This window comes from Lissotriton vulgaris, chromosome 3_1 (genome assembly GCF_964263255.1).
Source record: "Lissotriton vulgaris chromosome 3_1, aLisVul1.2, whole genome shotgun sequence".
Classification (NCBI taxonomy): domain Eukaryota; kingdom Metazoa; phylum Chordata; class Amphibia; order Caudata; family Salamandridae; genus Lissotriton; species Lissotriton vulgaris.
Window position 1 is genome coordinate 417,362,788 of NC_141689.1, and position 20,433 is coordinate 417,383,220.

The following is a 20,433-nucleotide window of genomic DNA, read 5'->3' on the forward strand; positions in this document are numbered from 1 at the left end:
CCCGGTCTCCGCTCCCGGTCAAAGCGGCGTTGCACAGGAGAGCCTGAGTGAGGGTCCGTGCTCCTCAGGCCGCAGTCCGCTGCTTCTCTTTCCACGGGGTCCCCGATGGCAGCGGGACCCCCGACAGGCCCTCGCTCGCGGGCCGCCACACCAGGCCGAAGCCCCGGCCTCAATTAGCTGATGCCCCTTCGCGAGGCGGGCAGGCCACTTCCTCCACTACGGGGCACCACGAAGGTGCGGGGACAAGTTCACGGGCCCCCGTCAGGCAGCAGGCCCCAACACCACTCCAGAGCCCCAGGTACAGCTGGGGGGCCCCGATGACAGTGGGTCCCCCACGGTTAAGAAGGTCCGGTTCCCTGGTCTAGGCCGCCGTCCCCGGCCTCTAGTGGTCACAGGTCCGGTGCAGGCAGGCCAGGCGAAGGGCTCCTCGGATCCAGCCGCCTCTAAACGGGGCAGGGGAGAGCCCAGCGCAGTCCAGACTCGTGGGCACCTCGCTAACACGCCGGCGGGCATTCAAAGGATCAGTAAATCAGGATCTAAGTGGCAGCCAGCAGGGAGCCGAAGGAGCTCACGTCCTGTCGGCCATGCTGCTTGGCCACGCCCCCCTCTATAACCAGTTATTAACAAGTAAACGCCCCTGCTTTGCTAGCTGTCCCCTAGCAGCTCATCAAAACGGCACAATCAGTAGCTAGTCCTGACATTTCTAATAACACAGACATGCAACAAGTTTCGGTCAATCCCAGAGTCATTAGCGCACAAGCGCTTGCATTAAGGCTGGTATCTTTCCAACACTGTCTCCCGATAACGAAGGTACAGACTCTATTCAGCTATCTCCATCCACGCTGTACCCCAAAACTGAACGGCCCCCATATTGTGGAAACACTACCTCAAACACATGCAGATTTTTAAAAATCAAACTTAACCCGCTCCCCCTTCTGTAATTCCCGGATCCCCATGGGATAAATATGGCTGCATGGAGCCCAGCACAAGAGCTTACATCGGTTAGCTGGTTTTCATCTCCAGCTGCAGCGTTCCGTAAACATATAGGCTCGTGGGGATGGCAGATGCCCTTCCCTAGCAGCGCACGCCATTACTTGTGACATTCGTGTCACTCCCGCAGGAGATGGCAGTAGATAGCACAGCGCAGAATAAAGTTTCCCTTACCTCTCTCAGACATTTTGGTTTCCGGAACGGAGACACGGACAGCGGGAGGGGGGGCGGGAACGGAGACACGGACAGCGCGAGGGAGGGGGGGTGGGAACAAAGACACAGACAGCGGGAGGGGGGACGGACAGCGGGAGGGGGGCAGGATACAACCACGTGGGACCGGGACGAGGTTAGCAATGATGAAAAACATCCGTGTAAAAAAAAAAAAGTAAACGCCCACCTCTACATGACAGAGAAAAGGGGCGGGGCTTAAAAAAGACCGAAACGCCCACGAATCTGCTCCAACACAGATTGACATCATTCTCTTCCAATGGCTAGCCTCCATTTATGGAGCTAGCCATTGGAAGAGAGAGGCGGGTTCAACCCCAGTACTGAACAACAAAAATTCTCGAGCTGCGCAACACTGCTGCGTAGTGTACGCCAGTCGAGACCTAATAAAGGAGGGCCCTAAAGCAGGCCCACCTAGACATATATGCAACAAATCGGGCCCGCAGTGGCCCACCCGAATGCACCCTTGGCCCACCCAAATAAAAATTCCTGGAACCGGGCCTGTTACTATTACTCTTTACTGCATTTGATAGGGCAGAAGTTGTGCGCCCACACTGAAAAATAGTGCTTTAATTGAGCAGATAACACTCATTATGGTAGGCCTGGGTTGGTTATAGTGACAACTCATTGATCAAGTGTCTGCAGGCCTGATTGGTTCATAAGGAAAAGTTATGACAAATGCCAATGGTATGATCTATTTATGACCCAAGAGTTTGTTAAAGGGTGTAAAATAAAGTTCTTTTTGAATCCAATAATGGAACTGCTAGCCAAAAGCAATACATAGCAGCTTTACATTGCAAACTCTCTATGAATTCTTTGCCAAAAATTATAAGTAGAGGTTTTACATTGTCAATTGTCTGACAAACACAATAAATAGGGGTTTTTTAAACAGGTGGGCGCAATTTGCATATTTCAGTGTAACGGTACCTTGCAAAATTACGTGATAGAGTAATTCTGCATTAAGTTCTATTTTCTTTTTTTCCAAAATAGACGCCAGGATGCATTTTGCACTAAGAAATAGAGCTAAGAACAGCAGACCCGAATAGCAAGGATGAGGGCTGCTCGCACTCAATAAATGTGCGTTCACAGTAGGATTTCCTCTTGCCAAATTACTGTTTTTTGAGCACGAACTTGACCCGAAGGTATCAGAGCGCTTTACATTCGCACCAGTTGCGTCACAGACAAACACATTTATTTTTTGTTAGACACGGGGAGATTAAGTGATTTGCCCATAATCACAGGATACTGGGCGTCTCTGTCAAGACTCGAAACCAGTTCCCAAGCACTGACATCGACCGACCCGGCGGTTAGGCCACATCCTCTCTTAATTATGCAAGCAGGAGTAATCGAACTATTATTGGTAATTCTGCATTTACATTATTATTGGTAATTCTGCATCAAAGAGTAACATGAAATCAACAAAATTACTCCTAATTTTGCACTCTGAACTCCATGACAAACACCATGGGAAGAGGCTTTACATTTAGTAGTTTTAGACAAATAGAATACAGACGGATTTTACATTGTCAACTCTTGTCAAGGTTTAGTACATATATCACTTTTTTAGGTCATTAACTACAAACTGCCATCGTACATCGCTAAAATTTTAAAGGAAGGAGTTTTGCATTTATAACTCTCTGATAAGTAAAATAGAAAGGGATTTGCCTTGTAATCCTTCTGTATGAACCACGCATCAGGACCCTGTTCAGAGGTCCACAAGGCATGCATGAGCTATTGTTCCCAACCATGGGGGCTAAGGCCTTTTACAACAGATTTTTCCATACCCAGCCTATTATGGATCTTGGACAACTGGGCCAAGTACACTTGACTCTCAGTGGTAGTATGGGTCGAGCAGTCTAAGGCTTCTTGGGGAGAGGAAGACACAGGCGGGTAAACACAAGCTCAAAACTCAAAATACATTCAGCAACAGCAATAAGATTGTCCAGTTAAATAATACTTGCTTTCATGAAAAAAAGGAGCATTTAGATACGAGCACGAAATAAAATACGACATTCACACACAATACACACAGTCCCCTGAAGTTAGTGCTCTAGTGTTTTAAAAGCTGGTCTCGGAGTCCCACTCCCCTCTTCGAGTGGTAATTCCCCATTCACTATTCTCACATTCAGGTTAAGCCCCATTAGTAGTCAGCGTCTCACGACTCCCACTCAGACTCAGACTCTTTCTGAAAGTCAAAAGTGTTCCAGTGCCAAAGCGCAATCTGGCAGGGAAGTTGCCCTCAGGGCTGTATAGCTTTTCCATCATTTTTACTCCCACCAGCAATATCTAGCGAACGGAGCCTCTGAGCAAAACCCCCATCACCGGCACTGAAGCTAAAGCGGCTGGCTCTGGTAAATCTTTAACACCTCCCAGGTGGAGCTCCGGTAGGGGGTCCTCGAGTTCGTCCTACGCAGTCCTGCAGCAGCCAGTGAGTTCTCAATGCCCCTCCGATGCTGGTTATGTTTCTTGAGATCCCACCAACAGGTAGGAGAGTGGGTAGCGCAACACTTCTAGTGCTGGTCCTCAGTTTTGGGCCCACTCAGGTCACCATAACATCCTCCTTCCTCTGATGACTGTTTCGCCCGGACCACGCCCCTTGCCTTCCCATGTCCTGATCGCTCCCCTGGCATAAGGGATTACCGTTCCACCTCTGTGCGCAGGCTATGGCCCAATCGGCCCAGCAGCAATGTTCATGCCACCCTACCTGGCATACGGGGTCGCCAACTTGGGTCCATGCGTGGGCTGCTGAAGCAATCTTCAAGGCAGCCGCCCCTGGCATATGGGGGTCGCCGACTTGGCACCTGCAGATCGACAATGACGCAGTAAGTGCAGCAGCGGTCACTGCTCACTTCAAGACAGTCCATCTCTGACATGGGGGTTTGCTGACTTTTCCCTGCACACAGGCAATGACTCGATTGGTGGAGCAGCTGTCTCCTCACACCTCGCTACAGGAATCCGATCACCAGGATCCCTCAACTGGACCTCGCTTCCTTCAACACTTTCCTCTCCCTCACAGGGCATACTGGTCTTGACAAGCAGACAGGCACTCGTGCTCTGGGCTCAAAGGGTAGGTGGTCTTGGATTCCCTGGTTGATGTCCCCTCACCCAGCTGAAGACTAGTAGGCCTTGACCCCATTCCTGGTCACAGGCAGAAGTCTTGCAGAGTTTTTCCTCCTTGCACAGCCCGACTGACTGCTTGACAATTGATGATTTTAGAAGGGGGGGGGGGGAGAATCAAGCTCTCCTTCTTATAGTCCATTTCTAGACACCAAATGTGAATTAGGCTCTGTATCTTTGAAGTATATGTTGGGGGTCTGCTTTCTTCTGAACTTTCATTTCCTCTGCCATGCCCTTCCTCCAGAAAGCAGTCTGTCACCGCAGGAGTGGCTCCAAAGCCAAGAGCCCCTCAACACAAGCCATGAGAGCGACTAGAGTTTCACACCTTGATGTCAGCCACAGTGATATGTGTATCAAAAGGTTACCCCAGGGCCTCCGCTCTACTCTTTGTGATTCTCTTATCAGCCCCATCTCTCCTTCCTGAGATGTCCCTAGGCCCTTCCCAGTGTCCTGTCTCTGAATCAAAGAGAGCCCTTTGAATTGTACTGGACCACATTGATCTCCTTTCCTCTAGTGTGTCCCATTCTGCTTACAGGAAAACAGCAATACACACATCTGCCTGGGGGAAATGTTCTACCTCATGCTACTCCAGTCAGCCAAAACGGTCTCCCAAAATGGAACCCAGAGTCTTCAATGTATTGTGCTCTTCAAAGGCACCCAGAACATGCACATAGCAAACATACACTGCACTGCACTACATCCTTCATGTATTTTACCATTCATAGGCGCATACACCCAGCGCAACACCCAGCGCAATATGCACACACTGCACAACACTGTATTAGCCCTGTTTTGTACAATTCACAGGCACACATACACTCAGCACATGGGCAGCACTCAACACCAAACCAATGTAGGCCAAAGGTGAGTTAAGCACACAGTAGCAGAACTTTAAACAAGTGAACCTGTAGGCTTCACTCCAGTAACAGAAAAAACAAGCATTTGCAAAGCAATAGGTTTCGCATTCACGCAAGTTTTAGCTATTGCCATTGGAAATGACAATGCCTATTTAGGTTTTGGGTCTTAGAACATAACTAAAAGGCATTGTCACTTACAATACTAGTAGCTTAAACTCTCTCTCAAATGCGAGACCTATTGCATTGCAATAAAGAGCATTCTCGACCGCTTGTTAGATAGTAAATATATGAGGAAGATACCAGCCTGCGATGTCTTCAAAGTAGTGATAAATAGTGCAGTGAAGAAGATGTGTAAGTGTTTCGCACTGTGATTACATTGTCGCCAGCTCAGAGCGGAGGGGGGGAATACTTCCTGCCCTCTCTGTGATTTGAGTGTGCAGTGTGCCATTGCATAATGTCATTGCTATCTTTGGCCTATTAAACATTCCAGCTGTAGTAGGGCCCTGGCTTCACCTCTGGTGCAGGGCAGGCTGTGCTTTATGGCACAAATAGAGGGAGGGATATCTCGATTGCAGCTCCAGCCGAGTACAGTGCCCCTACTATTACTAGTGAGCGGGAGGCGCTGAGGTGGTGGTGGTATTGGTGGTTGTGGTAGTAGTGGTGGTGATACTGGTGGTAGTGGTACTGGTGGTATTGGTGGTGGTACAGGTACTGGTGGTATTGGTGGTATAGGTGGTGGCATTGATGGTGGTACTGGTGGTATTGGATGTGGTACTGGTACTGGTGGTATTAGAGGTACTGGTGGTGGTATTGGTGGTGGTGGTGGTACTGGTAGTACTGGTGGTGGTGGTACCAGTGGTGGTAGTGGTAGTGGTGGTGGTCGTATTGGTGGTACTGTGGAGATGGTAGCACTGGTGGTGGCGGTACTACTGGTGGTTGTGGTAGTAGTGGTGGTGGTACTGGTGGGTTAGTGGTGGTTGTACTGGTGATGGTAGTAGTGTTGGTGGTGGTACTGGTGGTGGTAGTACTGGTGGGTTAGTGGTGGTGACACTGGTGGCGGCGGTGGTATTGGTGGTGGTGGTGGTACGGGTGGTGGTGGTACTGTAGTGGTGGTAATGGTGGTGGTGGTATTAGTTGGTAGTGGTACTGGTGGTGGTAGTAGTGGTACTGGTGGTGGTAGTGGTACTGGTGGGTGTGCTGGTGGTGGTGGTACTAGTACTACTGCTGGTGGTACTGGTGGTGGTGGTACCGGTGGTGGTGGTAGTGGTACTGGAGGTTGTAGTGGTACTGGTGGGTGTGCTGGTACTGGTGGTGGTGGCACTAGTACTACTACTGGTGGTGGTGGTACTGGTGGTGGCAGTGCAGGTACTGGTGGTGGCCGTACTGGTGGCGGTGGTACAGGGGGTGGTGGTGGTAGTAGTACGGATGGTGGAACTGGTGGTGGTGGTGGTGCTGCTGGTGGTGATACTGGTGGTGGGGGGTGTACTGGTACTGGCGTTGGTGGTGGTACTGGTGGTAGTGGTACTGGTGGTGGTACTGGGGTGGTGGTACTGTTGGTGGTACTGGTTGCAGTGGTGCTACTGGTGGTGGTGGTACAGGGGGTGTGGTAGTGGTGGTTGTGGTGGTGCTGGTGGCGGTGGTGGTCCTACTGGTAGTGGTGGTACTGGTAGTGGTGGTAGTACCTGTACTGTGGTGGTAGTGGTGGTACTGGTGGGGGTGGTGGTAGTGGTACTGGTGGTGGGACTGGTTGTGATGGTGTACTGGTACAGGTGGTGGTACTGGTGGTAGTACTGGTGGTGGTGGTACTGGTAGTGGTGGTATGGGTACTGTTGGTGGTACTTGTGGTGGTGGTCCTGGTGGTGGTGGTACTGGTGGTGGTGGCACTGGTGGTGGTGGTACTGGTGGTGGTGGTACTGGTGGTGGCGGATGTGGTACTGGTAGTGGTGATGGTACCGGTACTGTGGTTGTAGTGGTGGTAGGAGTGGTACTGGTGGTGGTGGATGTACTGGTGGTGGTATTGGTGGTGGTAGTACTGGTGGTGGTAGTACTGGTGGTGGTGGGATTGGTGGTGGTACTGGGTACTGGTGGTGGTGGTACTTGTGGTGGTAGTACTGGTGGTGGGGTTTCTGGTAGTGGTGGTGGTGGTACTGGTAGTGGTAGTACTGATGGTGGTACTGGTAGTGGTGGTGTTGGTACTGGTGCTGGTCGTACAGGTGGTAGTGGTACTGGTGGCAGTGGTGGAGGTATTGGTGGTGTTGGTGTTAATAAAACAGGCTTTTGAAAACAATTGGTTAGGTGGCTTTAGTACAGATTACATGTAACCGGGATGTGCTGTTGTCAGCTTCAGCCTATTAGCACATGATTAAGTTCTACCTGGAATTTACATGACTTAATTAGCTAATCTTTTCTAATTCCATTTTACTTCGGGGGGTGGGGGGGGGGGGGGAAAGGGGGAGAGGAGTTGAAAAAGAGATATGCTGGGTTAAAGTGATTGCAAGCACACACCAGTGTTTCTGGGCGGCCGCGCTGCTTAAAAAAAACACAAGCATATGCAAGGCAATAGGTCTCGTATTTACGCGAGTTTAAGCTATTGGCATTGTAAATGACAATGCATTTTATTTAGGTTTTTAAATGGAAAACAAAAAATAAATACCAGTTATTTGCAATGTCAATAGGTCAAACTCGCGTAAATGCGAAAACTATTGCATTGCAAATCCTTGTTATATTAGTGAGTTGAAACCCTCCCTTACGGCCTGTGCGGCAAATTAATTAAATAAACAAACGCAGCCACTAAAGCAAAAGCGTACCGTGCTGCAAATAAAAACAAAATAGGGCTTACAGACTTATGAAGGTGACCGTGTAACGCCACAAGTAACAGATCCAGGCCTCATGCGTGGTAACAAATGGCGACAGGGTGGTAACAAGGAGGGACTAACAAGCCTCACTATCAATCAGAAGCCAGCATTTAATAAGGACAATGACACCAGCCAATCAAAAATATGGGCAGAGAGAAGGCGAGCATACTTGACCACTTGTGCTGCCGCTAGGCTCGACCTAAAAAGGACCACAACATTGTATGCTGCCACCATCGCACTAGTGCGGCCTAATTCCCAGTACAGCTAGTAACCGGCTACACAAAGAGGATAGCTTTTTAGGTGCCCACCCCCATGTCCAAAAATACCGCAATCTGTGGGACAGGCCTATGTCATGGCGCACATGAAAGATCTGTGTTCGTCCATGACAACATAAATCAGCATCAAGGATCCGGGCATCATATTAGTTGGGGCTCTCAGGACAGGGGTGCACATTCATCACCATGCAAGAGACTTTTCCAACCCGCACTATGGGAAGCAGTTTTATATTGTGAACTCTGACAAATGCAATAAAAAGAGGATTTCTCCTCCAGATTTCTCAATACAACAGGAAGCAGTATTAGTATGTAAACTCTCAAACAAATATAACGGGAAGGGCTTTAACATTGTGACATTAAAGTCAAACAACACACAGGAAGGGGATTTATTTGTGAACTCTGACAAATACAGTAGGAAAGGGTGTAACAACGTGAGCTCTGACAAATGCAGAAGAAGGTGGTTTTAAATCATGAATTCGTTGGCAAGTACAACAAAAATCCAGATTTCTGCACATTATACTTACGCTGATGTTTTCATTTAGTGGAATCGTTCACCCTGTAGTACCCCATAAAATATATGACTGTCAGATTTTCTGGGATTCTTTGTGAATCACAAAAAAAGAAAGATATCTATGTCAACAACACTTGGTGCTCTGAAGCATAGCTAAAGTATTTAATAAAAACAGAGAGCGTGGGGGGGGCAAATGGGTGAGAGGGACAGCAGTGTGAAGCATGGGGGCAGGGGAGTAAAGCAAACTGGCTTGAGAAAGAGAAATATGGCGCTGCATGGTAGAAGCACACACGCGAAAAGTTAATGAGGGAAAACACACAAGGGTGAGGGCATCACAGGGAGAAGCACATGACCGACAGAGCGCAGCACGGAGTGCAGGGGAGAAGCCCACTGGTGAGGAAGGAAGAAGCACACTAGCGAGGCAGTTAGAAAATACATGTATCAAGTTAAGTAGAAAATACTTTATTTCTTCAGAGACAAAGGTTTGACATCAACACCATAAAAACAGTAATTAAAACGAGTAAATGCTCTCTCTTAAAGCTAGCTCACAATTAATTTATATACCTTAAAAGACTTTAAAAATGTTTTAAAACACACTGGGGCAGATTTATGATGCCCTTGCGCCGCAATTGCGTCACTTTATTTGACGCAACTGCGGCGCAAACTATGCGCCCTATTTACAACGTGACGCATCTAGGAGATGCGTCACGTTGTAAAGCCCTGCGCCATAAGGAGGCGTTCCTGCGCAGGGGGGGGCGTTCCTGCGCAGGAACGCCTCCTGAAAGTGGTTGAGTGAAATCTATGAGATTTCACTCAGTCACTTTCTGGCCAATGCTGCGTCAAAACCCTGCACCTGCTTGAAGCAGGCGTAGGTCTTGATGCAGCATTGTGTGGATGGGGCACCCCAGAGCCTTGCTGGAGCTGCATCGCGCTTGCGACGCAACTCCAGCAATGCGCCACATTTCCGGCACAGATGCGTCACGCATCTGTGCCGTTTTTGCACCATGGTGTGCCGCATTATAAATGCGGCGCACCATGGGTGGCGTAGCTGTGGCGCACGTTAACTGGCGCATCCCTCGGGATGCGCCAGTTAACATAAATCTGCCCCACTATATATAACTAATTGATATTTACAATTGCAACTTAAAAGTTCAGCAGATCATAACAAATCTTCTCTTTGCCCACATCCTGCCCAGGAATGTTGCTATAGCACAAAGTACGGAGGCATCAGATCTAGTATCCTTAATAGGGTGCAATGGCATCATGCAGGTGCCAGCAAAACTGAACGTATCTGAGCACAGGCAGGACATAAGAACAAAACGTGGGGTTCAGTCTCCTCTTATTCAACACAACAAGTTAGTTATAAAATCCCAGTACATCTCAAATTCATACTTTAATTTAAAATTCAAGAATTCCCCCGTTAGAGAGGTACCTACACATCATGTTCCTCCCCCTGAATTGCCTTTGCCCAATGTTGTTTAAAAAATATCTCTTAGCGGGGAAGGAACCCAAGGCAGGATAGTTCCAAATGTTTCCATAACCTACAGCACTTAGCTGCTTCTTGATCAATCATAGCCACGGTACTCTGTGAAATCTAATCACACATTACTCAACTCCCGGAGAGGAAGAGAGAGGGGTCTTAGGGAAAATATTTAAAGACCCAACCAGTTTCAATCCCCAATCCTACTGATAAACAACACAAGAAAACTGGTGGTCTAGTGAGAAGAAAGAAAAAATATATCTACACAGAACGAAGGTACGAGCAGGACCTACAACAGACCATTTACCTGTCTGACAATAAGTGATAGTAAAAGAATGATGACGCAAATGCGACTTCATGCCAGGAGAAACCCTGAGGAGGGCAGAAAAGTAAGGATTCCCATCAACTGCCCTTGGTGGCCAGTGTCATCATTTGGAAACCAAAGACGCCCCTGTCACCTCAGCTCTTCTGGCACCGAGCCAAACGCTGGTAGGCTAGGCGTGTTGTGACAGGGATAGAAAATGCAGTGCAAGGAAAATGAAAATATAAGTGAATTAAAAAAGATACATCAGTGGTCCAAGATACCTTTATTTATGACCACTTGTGGACTTATTAAAAAAATACAGTGTCGGTTTTGAATTAATCTACTGAAAATGGTATAGTGGCTCAGCTTTGGGGATACCCATAGCCTCCGCCAGCACAGCAAGGCATGAAGCGGAGGCCTTGGAGTAATCTTTTAAACACCCGTATCTAACCATAAAGGACGTAAAGGGTTACTACAGTGGAGAGAAACCAAGGCTCTTAAAAACCCATTTTCTGATCGTTCCAAGGAAGAAATCTCCCCCAAGCCCCACAATTCAGTACCATATAGTGCTACACGGATAGCCTTCGCCTCATGCACCATAATAGCAGGTATTATTGGTTGTGTAAGGGATGTACGATGTTCTCTCAAAATGGCCCTTGTGATCTGTCTGTGCTTTAAGCAAACCTTTTCAATATGCTTTCCCCAGAGCATATGAGAAGAAAGTTTATTTCCTAAATAATCAAAAGAGTCAACCCTCTCTAAAGACCTACCCCCCAGTTTCAATTGACCCTTAGCTTTTCTTACATTAAAACTCTACAGATGTGGTTTTAGCTGCATTAATCTCTAGCCCATGATACATATAACTCTTGTGGAGTGCATTTGACAAAAGAAAAATAAAGTTCTCTTAAAAGCGGGGAGAGGAAGCCTAAACAGGAGTTCATTTAAGAAATGGTAAAGAAGCTTTGCTCAATGGGAGAGAGAAACAAAAGATGGACAAGGCACGCCATAGAATAAGAAGCAGGCACATGAGGGTGGCAGAAAAGCCAACTGGAGGGTTCCACACCCTTTTTGTTCTTTATAAGCGCACATTATATAAATGGTCCTCTAAAATTTAGGAAAAAATATGAATACACAAGTTAAATGTTCAATACTAGCCTCGTGCTTGCTTACAGAGGCCTTTTGCGGTATCAACATATGTTAAGCATCAACAGCAAGGAATGTTGAAGCTTCTTTAAAGCTACAATTACAAAATGACTAAGTGTTTGATTGCCTTCAAGCACTTCCCGTCCTCTTATTAGTGAACACCTGCATGCATCACAACCTTCAGAGCCCAAAGGTGTACTGTTCCGCTCCTCATTCTTTAAAGCAGTAATATTAGAAACACAAACAAGACTTTTGCAACTTTATTTGGCTTTATTTAAATACCATTTCGCTGCAAGTTTCACCTTTTATCAGTAAGCGGCTAGATTCTCATTTGTGGTTGTTCATAAAAGTCGATATATACCAGTGAATATTTTAATGCAAATATTTCGTGTTCTGATGCATAGCATTTTAGCTCATATGCTTTAAAGGGCTCAGACAAACACTTTGTGAGAGCATTCGTTTGCCACATGTTATGCAATATGGTCTTGACTTTTCCCTCTAATAAGTCTGTATTCATTTATTGTCACAAAGGTTTAGGTTTTCTTTCTAGTATAACCTAGTCTGTGTTCATATTAGAAATCCTCTACTTTGTTCTATACACTTTTTCTAGATCTCAGCTGTAAATAGCTTTAGCTGCCCGTAGGCAGACCTACTGTTCCCAATACATAAAGTGCCCTTAAAGTGGGCTTTGGAAAGCCCATTGCTCATGATTGGACAACATTTTTATCTTAACCTCTCTGTTCATTTGTTTGTCACGACCAGGATATTTTGGCCTCAGAGAGTTTCAACTGGATTAGTTGTATCTTTTGACTACTAACTAGAAAGAACTCGTTTATTCTTTATCATTCTGCCCTATATGGAAGTACATGTTTTCCTTGCTCCCTATCCTACTCGCTCCTCTGCTCGCCTCCTTCCACGCATTCTTTTTTTACTAGCTTGTCCCACTTGGTTTTATTTATTTTAATTATTTTTTTACATTTCTAAATATTTACAAGGGTCCAGTGGCTGCAAAGTGCTACCAGGCCGCTGGTTTCATTTTTCGATGCTGGAGCGCACTTCATGTTTCCCTTTTTGTTACTTTTAATTTACAGCTCTAAATAGGCCATCAGCCATGTAAGGGTGGTAACTTTTAAAATAACTAAATGTTCAGTGTGTCACAATACAGAATAATTGGGCTTATTACGAAGTCGGTCGGAGTTGCCTCAGACCGATACCAGCTCGGAATCGGGACCAACGACCTCTGGTCGGGGGTTCTGACCGCCCGATTACGATGCGACCGAACACTGTTCAGTCAGATACTCCCATTTCTCTATAGTAGCTTGCAGTAATACAGGCTTCGATAAAGAAATGTGTGTGTAAAATCCGGCACCCTATGGTGCCTGCCACACAGTGCATGGATTTACAGGGTACCCTCTCAGGCCACCAACCATACGCTGTGGATGGAAGGGGGGTCTGCCTGGGGCCCCCAAAGTCACTTTCCGACATCCTTTCTGTGTCAGAAAGGCCGGCACGGAGAGGCTGTGGGAAACCAGCATCGTAATCCCGGCGGCGGAAACATCATCCATAGGGGATTACGGTGCTGTTCCGACCGGCCTAAAGATTCTAAGAGCCGGTCGGAACAGCGTCGGAATGACCGACTAGTTCACGCTCCGACCACCAACATCATATTTCAGCTGTCGGACTGCAAACCGGCTGTAGGTCGGAAAGCCTATGACAGCAGTCTGAAAGCTTCCGACTAGCAAACTGAGACTTTCCGACTGACATCGTAATCGACCCCTAGGTGTGCGCATGCGTCGTGACGAACATGAGCACATCAATGCTCTTCTTGGAATTCCTTTTTTTTTTTTTTTAAATAGAAATCCCATTCCACAGTTGCAGGCCATGTGTCTGCAAGTGTGCACAAGTGTCATTACTGCCTCATCCCTCTTGCTCATCTCCATTACACAACGAGGCCTCAATGCCTCGTAGACACATCCCCTACCAATATAAATATGGCCCACGAACACTACACCTCCTATCCTTTTCTATCTGTAAACACTGTAGGGTGAGTGTGGCGCTATCAATCCAGCAAGGGTTCGTTTGTTGCGTGGTACCGTTTTTTATGGTTTGGCGGCATATCGCACAACCTGGTGGAGGCGAGTGGCTGGGGATTTCTGCGCATCAGTTGCACGTGCAGCGCACGTGCTCCAGCCTAGTCTGTGGCTTCCCAACCACGGGGTGGTGCCGGTGAGCCTGGGGGAGGCATGATTAGCATTGGTCCTGGTGGTAACCGGAAATTATTGAGGCAGTGAGTTTCCTGGGAGTGGTGTCTGTATGTGGTGTGGCACAATTTTCTTTTCTTTTGTGATGGTTTCATCCTTTCCTTTTGGCCAGGAGTTCAAGTGTTGTCAGGCAGTTTTGCCTTTTGGTCGAGTATACTACTGCAATAGTGAGAGTGCTGATATTGTTGCTATGGTGGTATGTTTCATGCTGGTTTTCCCGGGGCGAATGAGTGGCACGAGGTCTGCATGCGGTGTGGCTGGCTTTTCCTTGCTCCATTGTTCTATACGCCCAGCTGGTGAACTGCGCGGCCTCTGTCTGGCTGGAGTGAGTATGTTTGGGATGCCAAGGATTCCTGGTGCCTTAGCTCCCATTCCTCTCGATTGGGTCCTTCTTGGCCCATCTTGTTGGCAGTGCTTCATTCAGTCAATGGGGTTGGGGCCTTCGGTTCCTGTGGTTCACATGATAGAGGCTGGTCTGACTTAATTTTTCCTGGTATCTAATTTGGTGCTAAGGGCAGCATCATCTGGGGCAATACTGGCGAAATCCTTGCGGAAGGAGTTTGTGGCTCTGGCAGGGGCTTTTTAGGTGGGGGAATAGTGTGTTGGATGTCCTGGTTCACACAGATTGGCAACTTGCCTTTCTGGATTTTGTGTTGGCAGTTATTGTTACTGGTGTCTGTGGTGTCCTCCTCTGCTTTCACAGCCTGACCGTTCCTCTGGTTTATTTATTTATTTATTTATTTGCCATTTATAAAGCGCGAACGAATACCCGCATGCGTCTCGGCGCTAGACAATTTGCATAACTTCAGCTCGGTATTAAATGCTCCAAAGGATTTTTGATGGAAGTTATTGATTAAAAAGCCATGTCTTTAATCTCTTGCGGAAATGGAGAAGTGAAGGACTTAGCCTGATGTCTTGAGGCAAGGTGTTCCATAGTTTGGGTGCCGCAACCAAAAAGCAGCGGTCGCCCCAGGACACGGTTTTAGAACGTGGGATCACTAACTGGTTAAGAGTGGTGGAGCGAAGCTGTCTGGAAGGTTTATAGGGTACCAGCTGGTCCTTAAAAAAGTGCGGTCCTTGATCGTTGAGTGCCTTGTACACTATACAAAGTGATTTAAACTTGATCCTATTCCGGATCGTCAACCAGTGGTATTTTTTAATGTTGTCTGATATGGCCGCAAATTTGGGTGTTCCATAGAGCAGACGTGCTGCGGCATTTTGCTTCGTCGTGACCCTAACCTGAGCATTTAAAAATAGGCCATTACAGTAATCAAGGGACGATAAGACCAAAGAGCTGACCAGTGTTTTAGTAGCTGCCGCTGGCAGGAACGGACTAATTGGGACTGTTAGCGATTCTGGCTGCCCATCTTCATTTCTTGGATTGCTGTTGGGGATGCCTAGCAGTTCCATGAATGGTCTGCCCACTGGTCCTTCTGGATTGGTTGCATGCCTGATCCTGCTGGTCCTCTACCAGCAATTCTTCTGAGACTTGGGATCTTTTGTTGGCCTGCCAGGTTGCCCCGGGGTTCATTCCTGCATGGGTGCTTGGCTTTCCGTATAGTGGGTGTGGAGCCTCGTTTGGAGCTTCTATCTCACCAACTTCATATTCCATCCTCCGGTTATGGGGTGTCTCCCTCCTCCCATCCCAGTGCGGGTCATCCCAGTATCGCCGGTGTGGGTCAGTTGGGGGAGGGATGCTACCCTTTGCCTGGTGCCGGAGATATTTGGGGTATTTCGGCTAATGTTGGGTTTACGGCGCTTTGTCTACAGGGTGGCGTCCATTGTACTTAGATACTATCCTTCCAGCTTCCCCTGAGGTCTCCTGGGGTCTTCGTGGCTGCGATCGTTCTGCAGCTTGAGTTCCTAAACATTCAGGTTTGTCTGAGTCTACGGAGGTTTCTGGTGTACACTGTGGGTGGGGGATGTGGGGGTTAGAGGCTTTTACAGTTTCTGGTTCTGCCGTTTGGGATGCATGCTGAGCAACAGTTTTTTCCATAGTTCTGGCACCCCTGATGGCTGTTCTGGCGTCTCCTGGGCTTTTTAGTGTTTGCTCACCAGTTGTTTCTAAGGCCTTAATCAACTGTAGGTTTATCATGGGCTTCTTACACGGGGAGTTCTGGATTGTCATGCAGGGCGTTTCGCCCTCTCAGGACTTTTGTCTTTCTCCTTTAGTGTTTGACAGGAGTGTGTTGGTCATGGGGGTTGCCCCTGGGTGGGCCTGTCTACACTTCTTCCTGGTCTTTTTTATACGGTGGACAGGGAGAGTCTATTTCGAGGTTGGATGCCCTCTAGGGTCCTCAACCTACGGGTCTAATGCTTCCCTCATTTCCTTGCTTAAGAGGTTAATGGTTCGTAGGTGGTGTGTTCCATTGGTTCTGTCTGCCCTAGGGTTTCAGGGTCCCCTGGTACCCTCTCTGGTGCTTCCCAGGTGTGCAGCTTGGCGACTCAGTGGGGTGGTGAAATGGTGAAATGTTGCACGGTTGCTCAGTTTCTGTTTCCTCGTCTGTGCTGGCGTCCAGTGGGTGTCTGCCAGGTCTTCTTTTGCAAGGTGTTGGAAGTTGTTTCGGGCTTAGTGTGATTGTCCACCTTTGGTTCCGATTTCTATTTTTCTGCCCCGGGTGCTGGAATTGTTCCGGGGTGGGCTTTTTAAGGCTTTCCAGTTCCCTTGATGGGGTCTGGTGGTGGGGCAGGTCTCCAGGTTCTTTTAGGGGTTGTCCGTTCTACGGCCCTTCCGTCAGGTGGTGTGTCCCTCTGGGGTTTTCCAACTGGTTTTACAGACTCTCCAGTATCCGGTTTGTTTCTCTGTAGTCTGGGAGGTCACTAGTTTTTTTTATCTGGTGGTGGTAATGTCTGCGGGTGGTGAGAGCTTGACTCGTTATCTAGTCTGTCTCCTTTCTTTGGTGTGTTAGGGGGTCAGGATTTGGCTATGAAGTTCTGTCCGATGTGTTGGAGCTGGGATGCCTTTACTCTTTATTTATCCAGGACTGAGGATCTTTGTTGGGTATTTCTACGTAGGTATTTGTACAGTTGTCCTGGTCTTTTTTGGCTTGGCATGTCTCATTGTGTAATGGAGATAAGGAAGAGGGACGAGGAGGTAATGCTTCTATTACTCACTGGTAATTGCTTTACTCCGAGTGCTACTCTCTCTTATTTACATTAGAGCACTCCCTCTCGGTTGTTAGGCCGTCAGTGTCTACGGCAGCTTGGAACGTACAGGAGGTGTGGTGGGGTGGGCCTTTTTATCTTGCTACGGAGTGCGTCTAAGAGACACAAGGGCCTCATTATGTAATATAGATACGCGAGAGTAGGACTCGGAGGAATGCAATTACCAGTAACTAATAGAAGAATGATCTATACACTCGCATGAGAATGCCCATGCAAAAAACATTGGCAAGGCCAATAGCCTGGCCTTTTAGAGCTGCGACCTACTGGCTTTGTCAATGCTTACTTTTAATTACTTCAGATTTTTTGTGTTGTATGTTTTCATTTGCTTTTAGTGTACAATTCTATATATCTTGTCAATAGTTTGAGGACTCAGGCAGCAGGGCACTGTAAGCCTGTTAGTGGGCAAATGAAAATGCCCTCTATCGAGATGGGAGAGGGCCACAGCGTGGACAGTCTGCATGTAGAAGGCAAGAGTATAATTTCTGCAGCATTGGAAGCTGGTGGTTATCAGGCTTTCGAATTCAATCAATATTGTCTGATAAAAATATTGTGCTATAATTAACTTTTTCAAAACTACTATCCCATTGGGTGTAATGAATTTCAATGGGCAGACATTTGTGGAGACAATGTTTACGACACAAAAATTATGTGACACTATAGTAGGACCATGATATTGTATTACCACAACAAGCTGGTACTATGTTGCCTGGGTTTGTTGGCAATATGTGTCTGGAAAGAATGGGCGTCAGAAGGGTGAATATAAGTAACTAGGTGTTCCGGTGAGCAAAGGGGTGAGTGAATTCATTCAGCGTCTCTCTAGTATTTGAGCCTGTAAACTTGTGCAAACATCAATACTTTCAAGTATCGGTGTTCGCGATCTCGCACTGTATGTTGGCGGAGGAGGGCTCAGGGCTGAAGTTGTTCAGTGTCACCGGCAGGGACTTTCAGACAGCCCTGTGCAACAGAGAGGTCTAGGAAGATCATCAGCAAGAATCATCATGGTCAGTGATAACGAAGGTTGCAGTTTTAACAATGAACCTTGATCTGAGGTCACAAGGGGACTCCAGCAAAAAAAGATGTTTGCTGATACAAAATAAAAGTGGGAGGATTCTTTTGGAGTGCCTGGAAGTGGCCATACATAGGGGCCATTGACCAAGGTGATGCAGAGGGCGAGTGCTATTGTGTAATGGACTTCCCAATAACCAAGGGCAGGATACTCTCTTAATAGGTGGAGGCTTTAACCGCTGAGACGATATTGGTGAGGGTTTCGACTTAAAGTGGTGTGAATGTTTCACTTGAAGGTGTTGCATGCTGGGATGGGAGGCATTGAGGTGGTATGTTTTGCATTATAAATGCATAGTCAGTTGGTAATTTCCTCTACAAAGATTTGTTGTGCAGCATTTGTCAGTGGAGTGCATGTCGGGTAGGTCGGGAAGAGGGTGATAGTGTCTGAATGCTTTGAAGACCCCTTGCTTTTGTTGTTGGATTCCTTTTGTATTTGATCTGTAGCAAGAATCTCTGTCAGTAGTAAACAGTGTCCACCTATGTCTTAAGATGAGTTACGCAATTTTGTGATGTGGCCGTCTTCCAACTCACTTCTTGTTTGAGGGGGGGCAGTGTTGGTGAATTCTTGGGCTTACAGTAGTGGTGACCTCTTGTTACGATAAACACTAAGACACAAAGTGGTTTGAAGAGACTTATTGTCAGCCGAAATCATAAAACATCTCAACCATGAGGGCTGTATAAATGACAATATTGTGTGTGGGGACCCGATGAGATCTGCTAGAAGAAACCAAAATCAAATAAGAGAATCTAGCAGACACTATACTAAACACATTGCACAACTGTTTTTTCTTAACACATTTACATTATGCATACTTATGCTTTTGAGGTATAGACGGAGAAAAAGATTGACTTCAATTTCATTACGAACGTGGATCTCCCTGTTCAGATATCGCTATGGAGTTCAAAATTAAAACTATTAGGACATGTGAAATGTGTTCAGCTGTTTAAAAAATGACAAGGTGAAAGAATGTGAGATTCTGATTATTCCAAGGCAACTGTCTCAAAGGTTCAGAATTGAATACCAGTAAGGTAAGTTTAACTCATCCCCTCGTCTTCCCAAGAGAAAGTACGTCCAGGACCACGCCATGACACATTTTGGTAAAACTGCGTAAAGCATACAATAAAAAATATTTGTGTTTCCACAATATTTGCTTTAGGGATTGTGTTCACACAGCGCTTGTGTCTCTGTTTCGTAGATCGACTCTGCAGAGTCGCAACTAAGTTTGCAGGGAACTCATTAGTTGCGACTCTGCCGAGTCGGTCTACGAAACAGAGAGACATGCACCGAGAGAGTGCTCCTGCCCGAGTCTTGGTGCAGGGCCATGCTGCCTGCACTCCCAGCAGCTGATCTGGCATGGAAATAGCAGCGGTTACTTATAGCACGGGCAGCACCATGCACACTGAAGGAAGCAAGCACCACCAGCACTTTATTTCCCCAGCACTATATACATATGGAGCAACGCAGATCAGACAGAGCCTACATACGGGAATACACACGGGTAGCTTCCCACCTCCCTCCTACCTGCAAGCGCCGCTGACAGGAGGCTGCTAAGCGCCAGAGAAACGGAGGCAAATCTTATGAAAGTCCGCATAACTCCCGGCTTCCGTTGCTCGCCAAGGGTCCGAGAGATTGCCCCTTCCCTAGGGATCTGCTTCACCTTCCGGCCGCCATCCCTGTTCCCATTCTGACCCACAGCTGGTGCCCCACCCACTGCTGGGTGCCCCTCCACGCACGGAGCGCCCTGCGTCAGAAACCCCCTCCTATGGGTAACAAAGTAACTTTAAAGAATGCCAGCCTCAACATGGCCGCCTCTGTCATCCACGCTCGGTTCCATGTTGGAGTTGGCAACTCCTGTGCATATATTTAAATACCCTTTCATGTGCCGAAGTAATGATATACAAGTTACTACGATTTACAGAGAGCAAACCGATTGTCCCTTGTTTGCGGGCGTTTCTCGCTTTTAGCATTACAGCAAGATCATGTTTGTTCGGGCACTTGAATCATTGTAATTTTGATGTTTACAGCCAATGAAATATATTAAGTATAAAATGTGGTAGGTTATCGATTTCAGGCAAATCGCGCGAGAGAAGTATTACTAGCCAGGGGCGGCTGGTGACATTTGCAAGTGGTGAGGCGTAAACTAATTTGCATATTGCTCCGCAGCGAGCGAGCCCGAACCACCTT

General features: G+C 47.3%; 1 protein-coding gene across 1 annotated transcript in view; it reads right to left on the bottom strand.

Annotated features, from left to right (window-relative positions):
• Positions 1 to 19,986, bottom strand: part of LOC147726525 (chondroitin sulfate proteoglycan 4-like) — a 474,128-nt gene extending 454,142 nt beyond the window's left edge. The window contains exon 1 of the mRNA XM_086960631.1: positions 19,771 to 19,986. Coding sequence (XP_086816757.1) covers positions 19,771 to 19,840 — 70 coding nt within the window. The 5' untranslated portion in view covers positions 19,841 to 19,986. The remainder of the gene's footprint in view (positions 1 to 19,770) is intronic.
• Between the last annotated feature and the right edge of the window lie 447 nt (positions 19,987 to 20,433).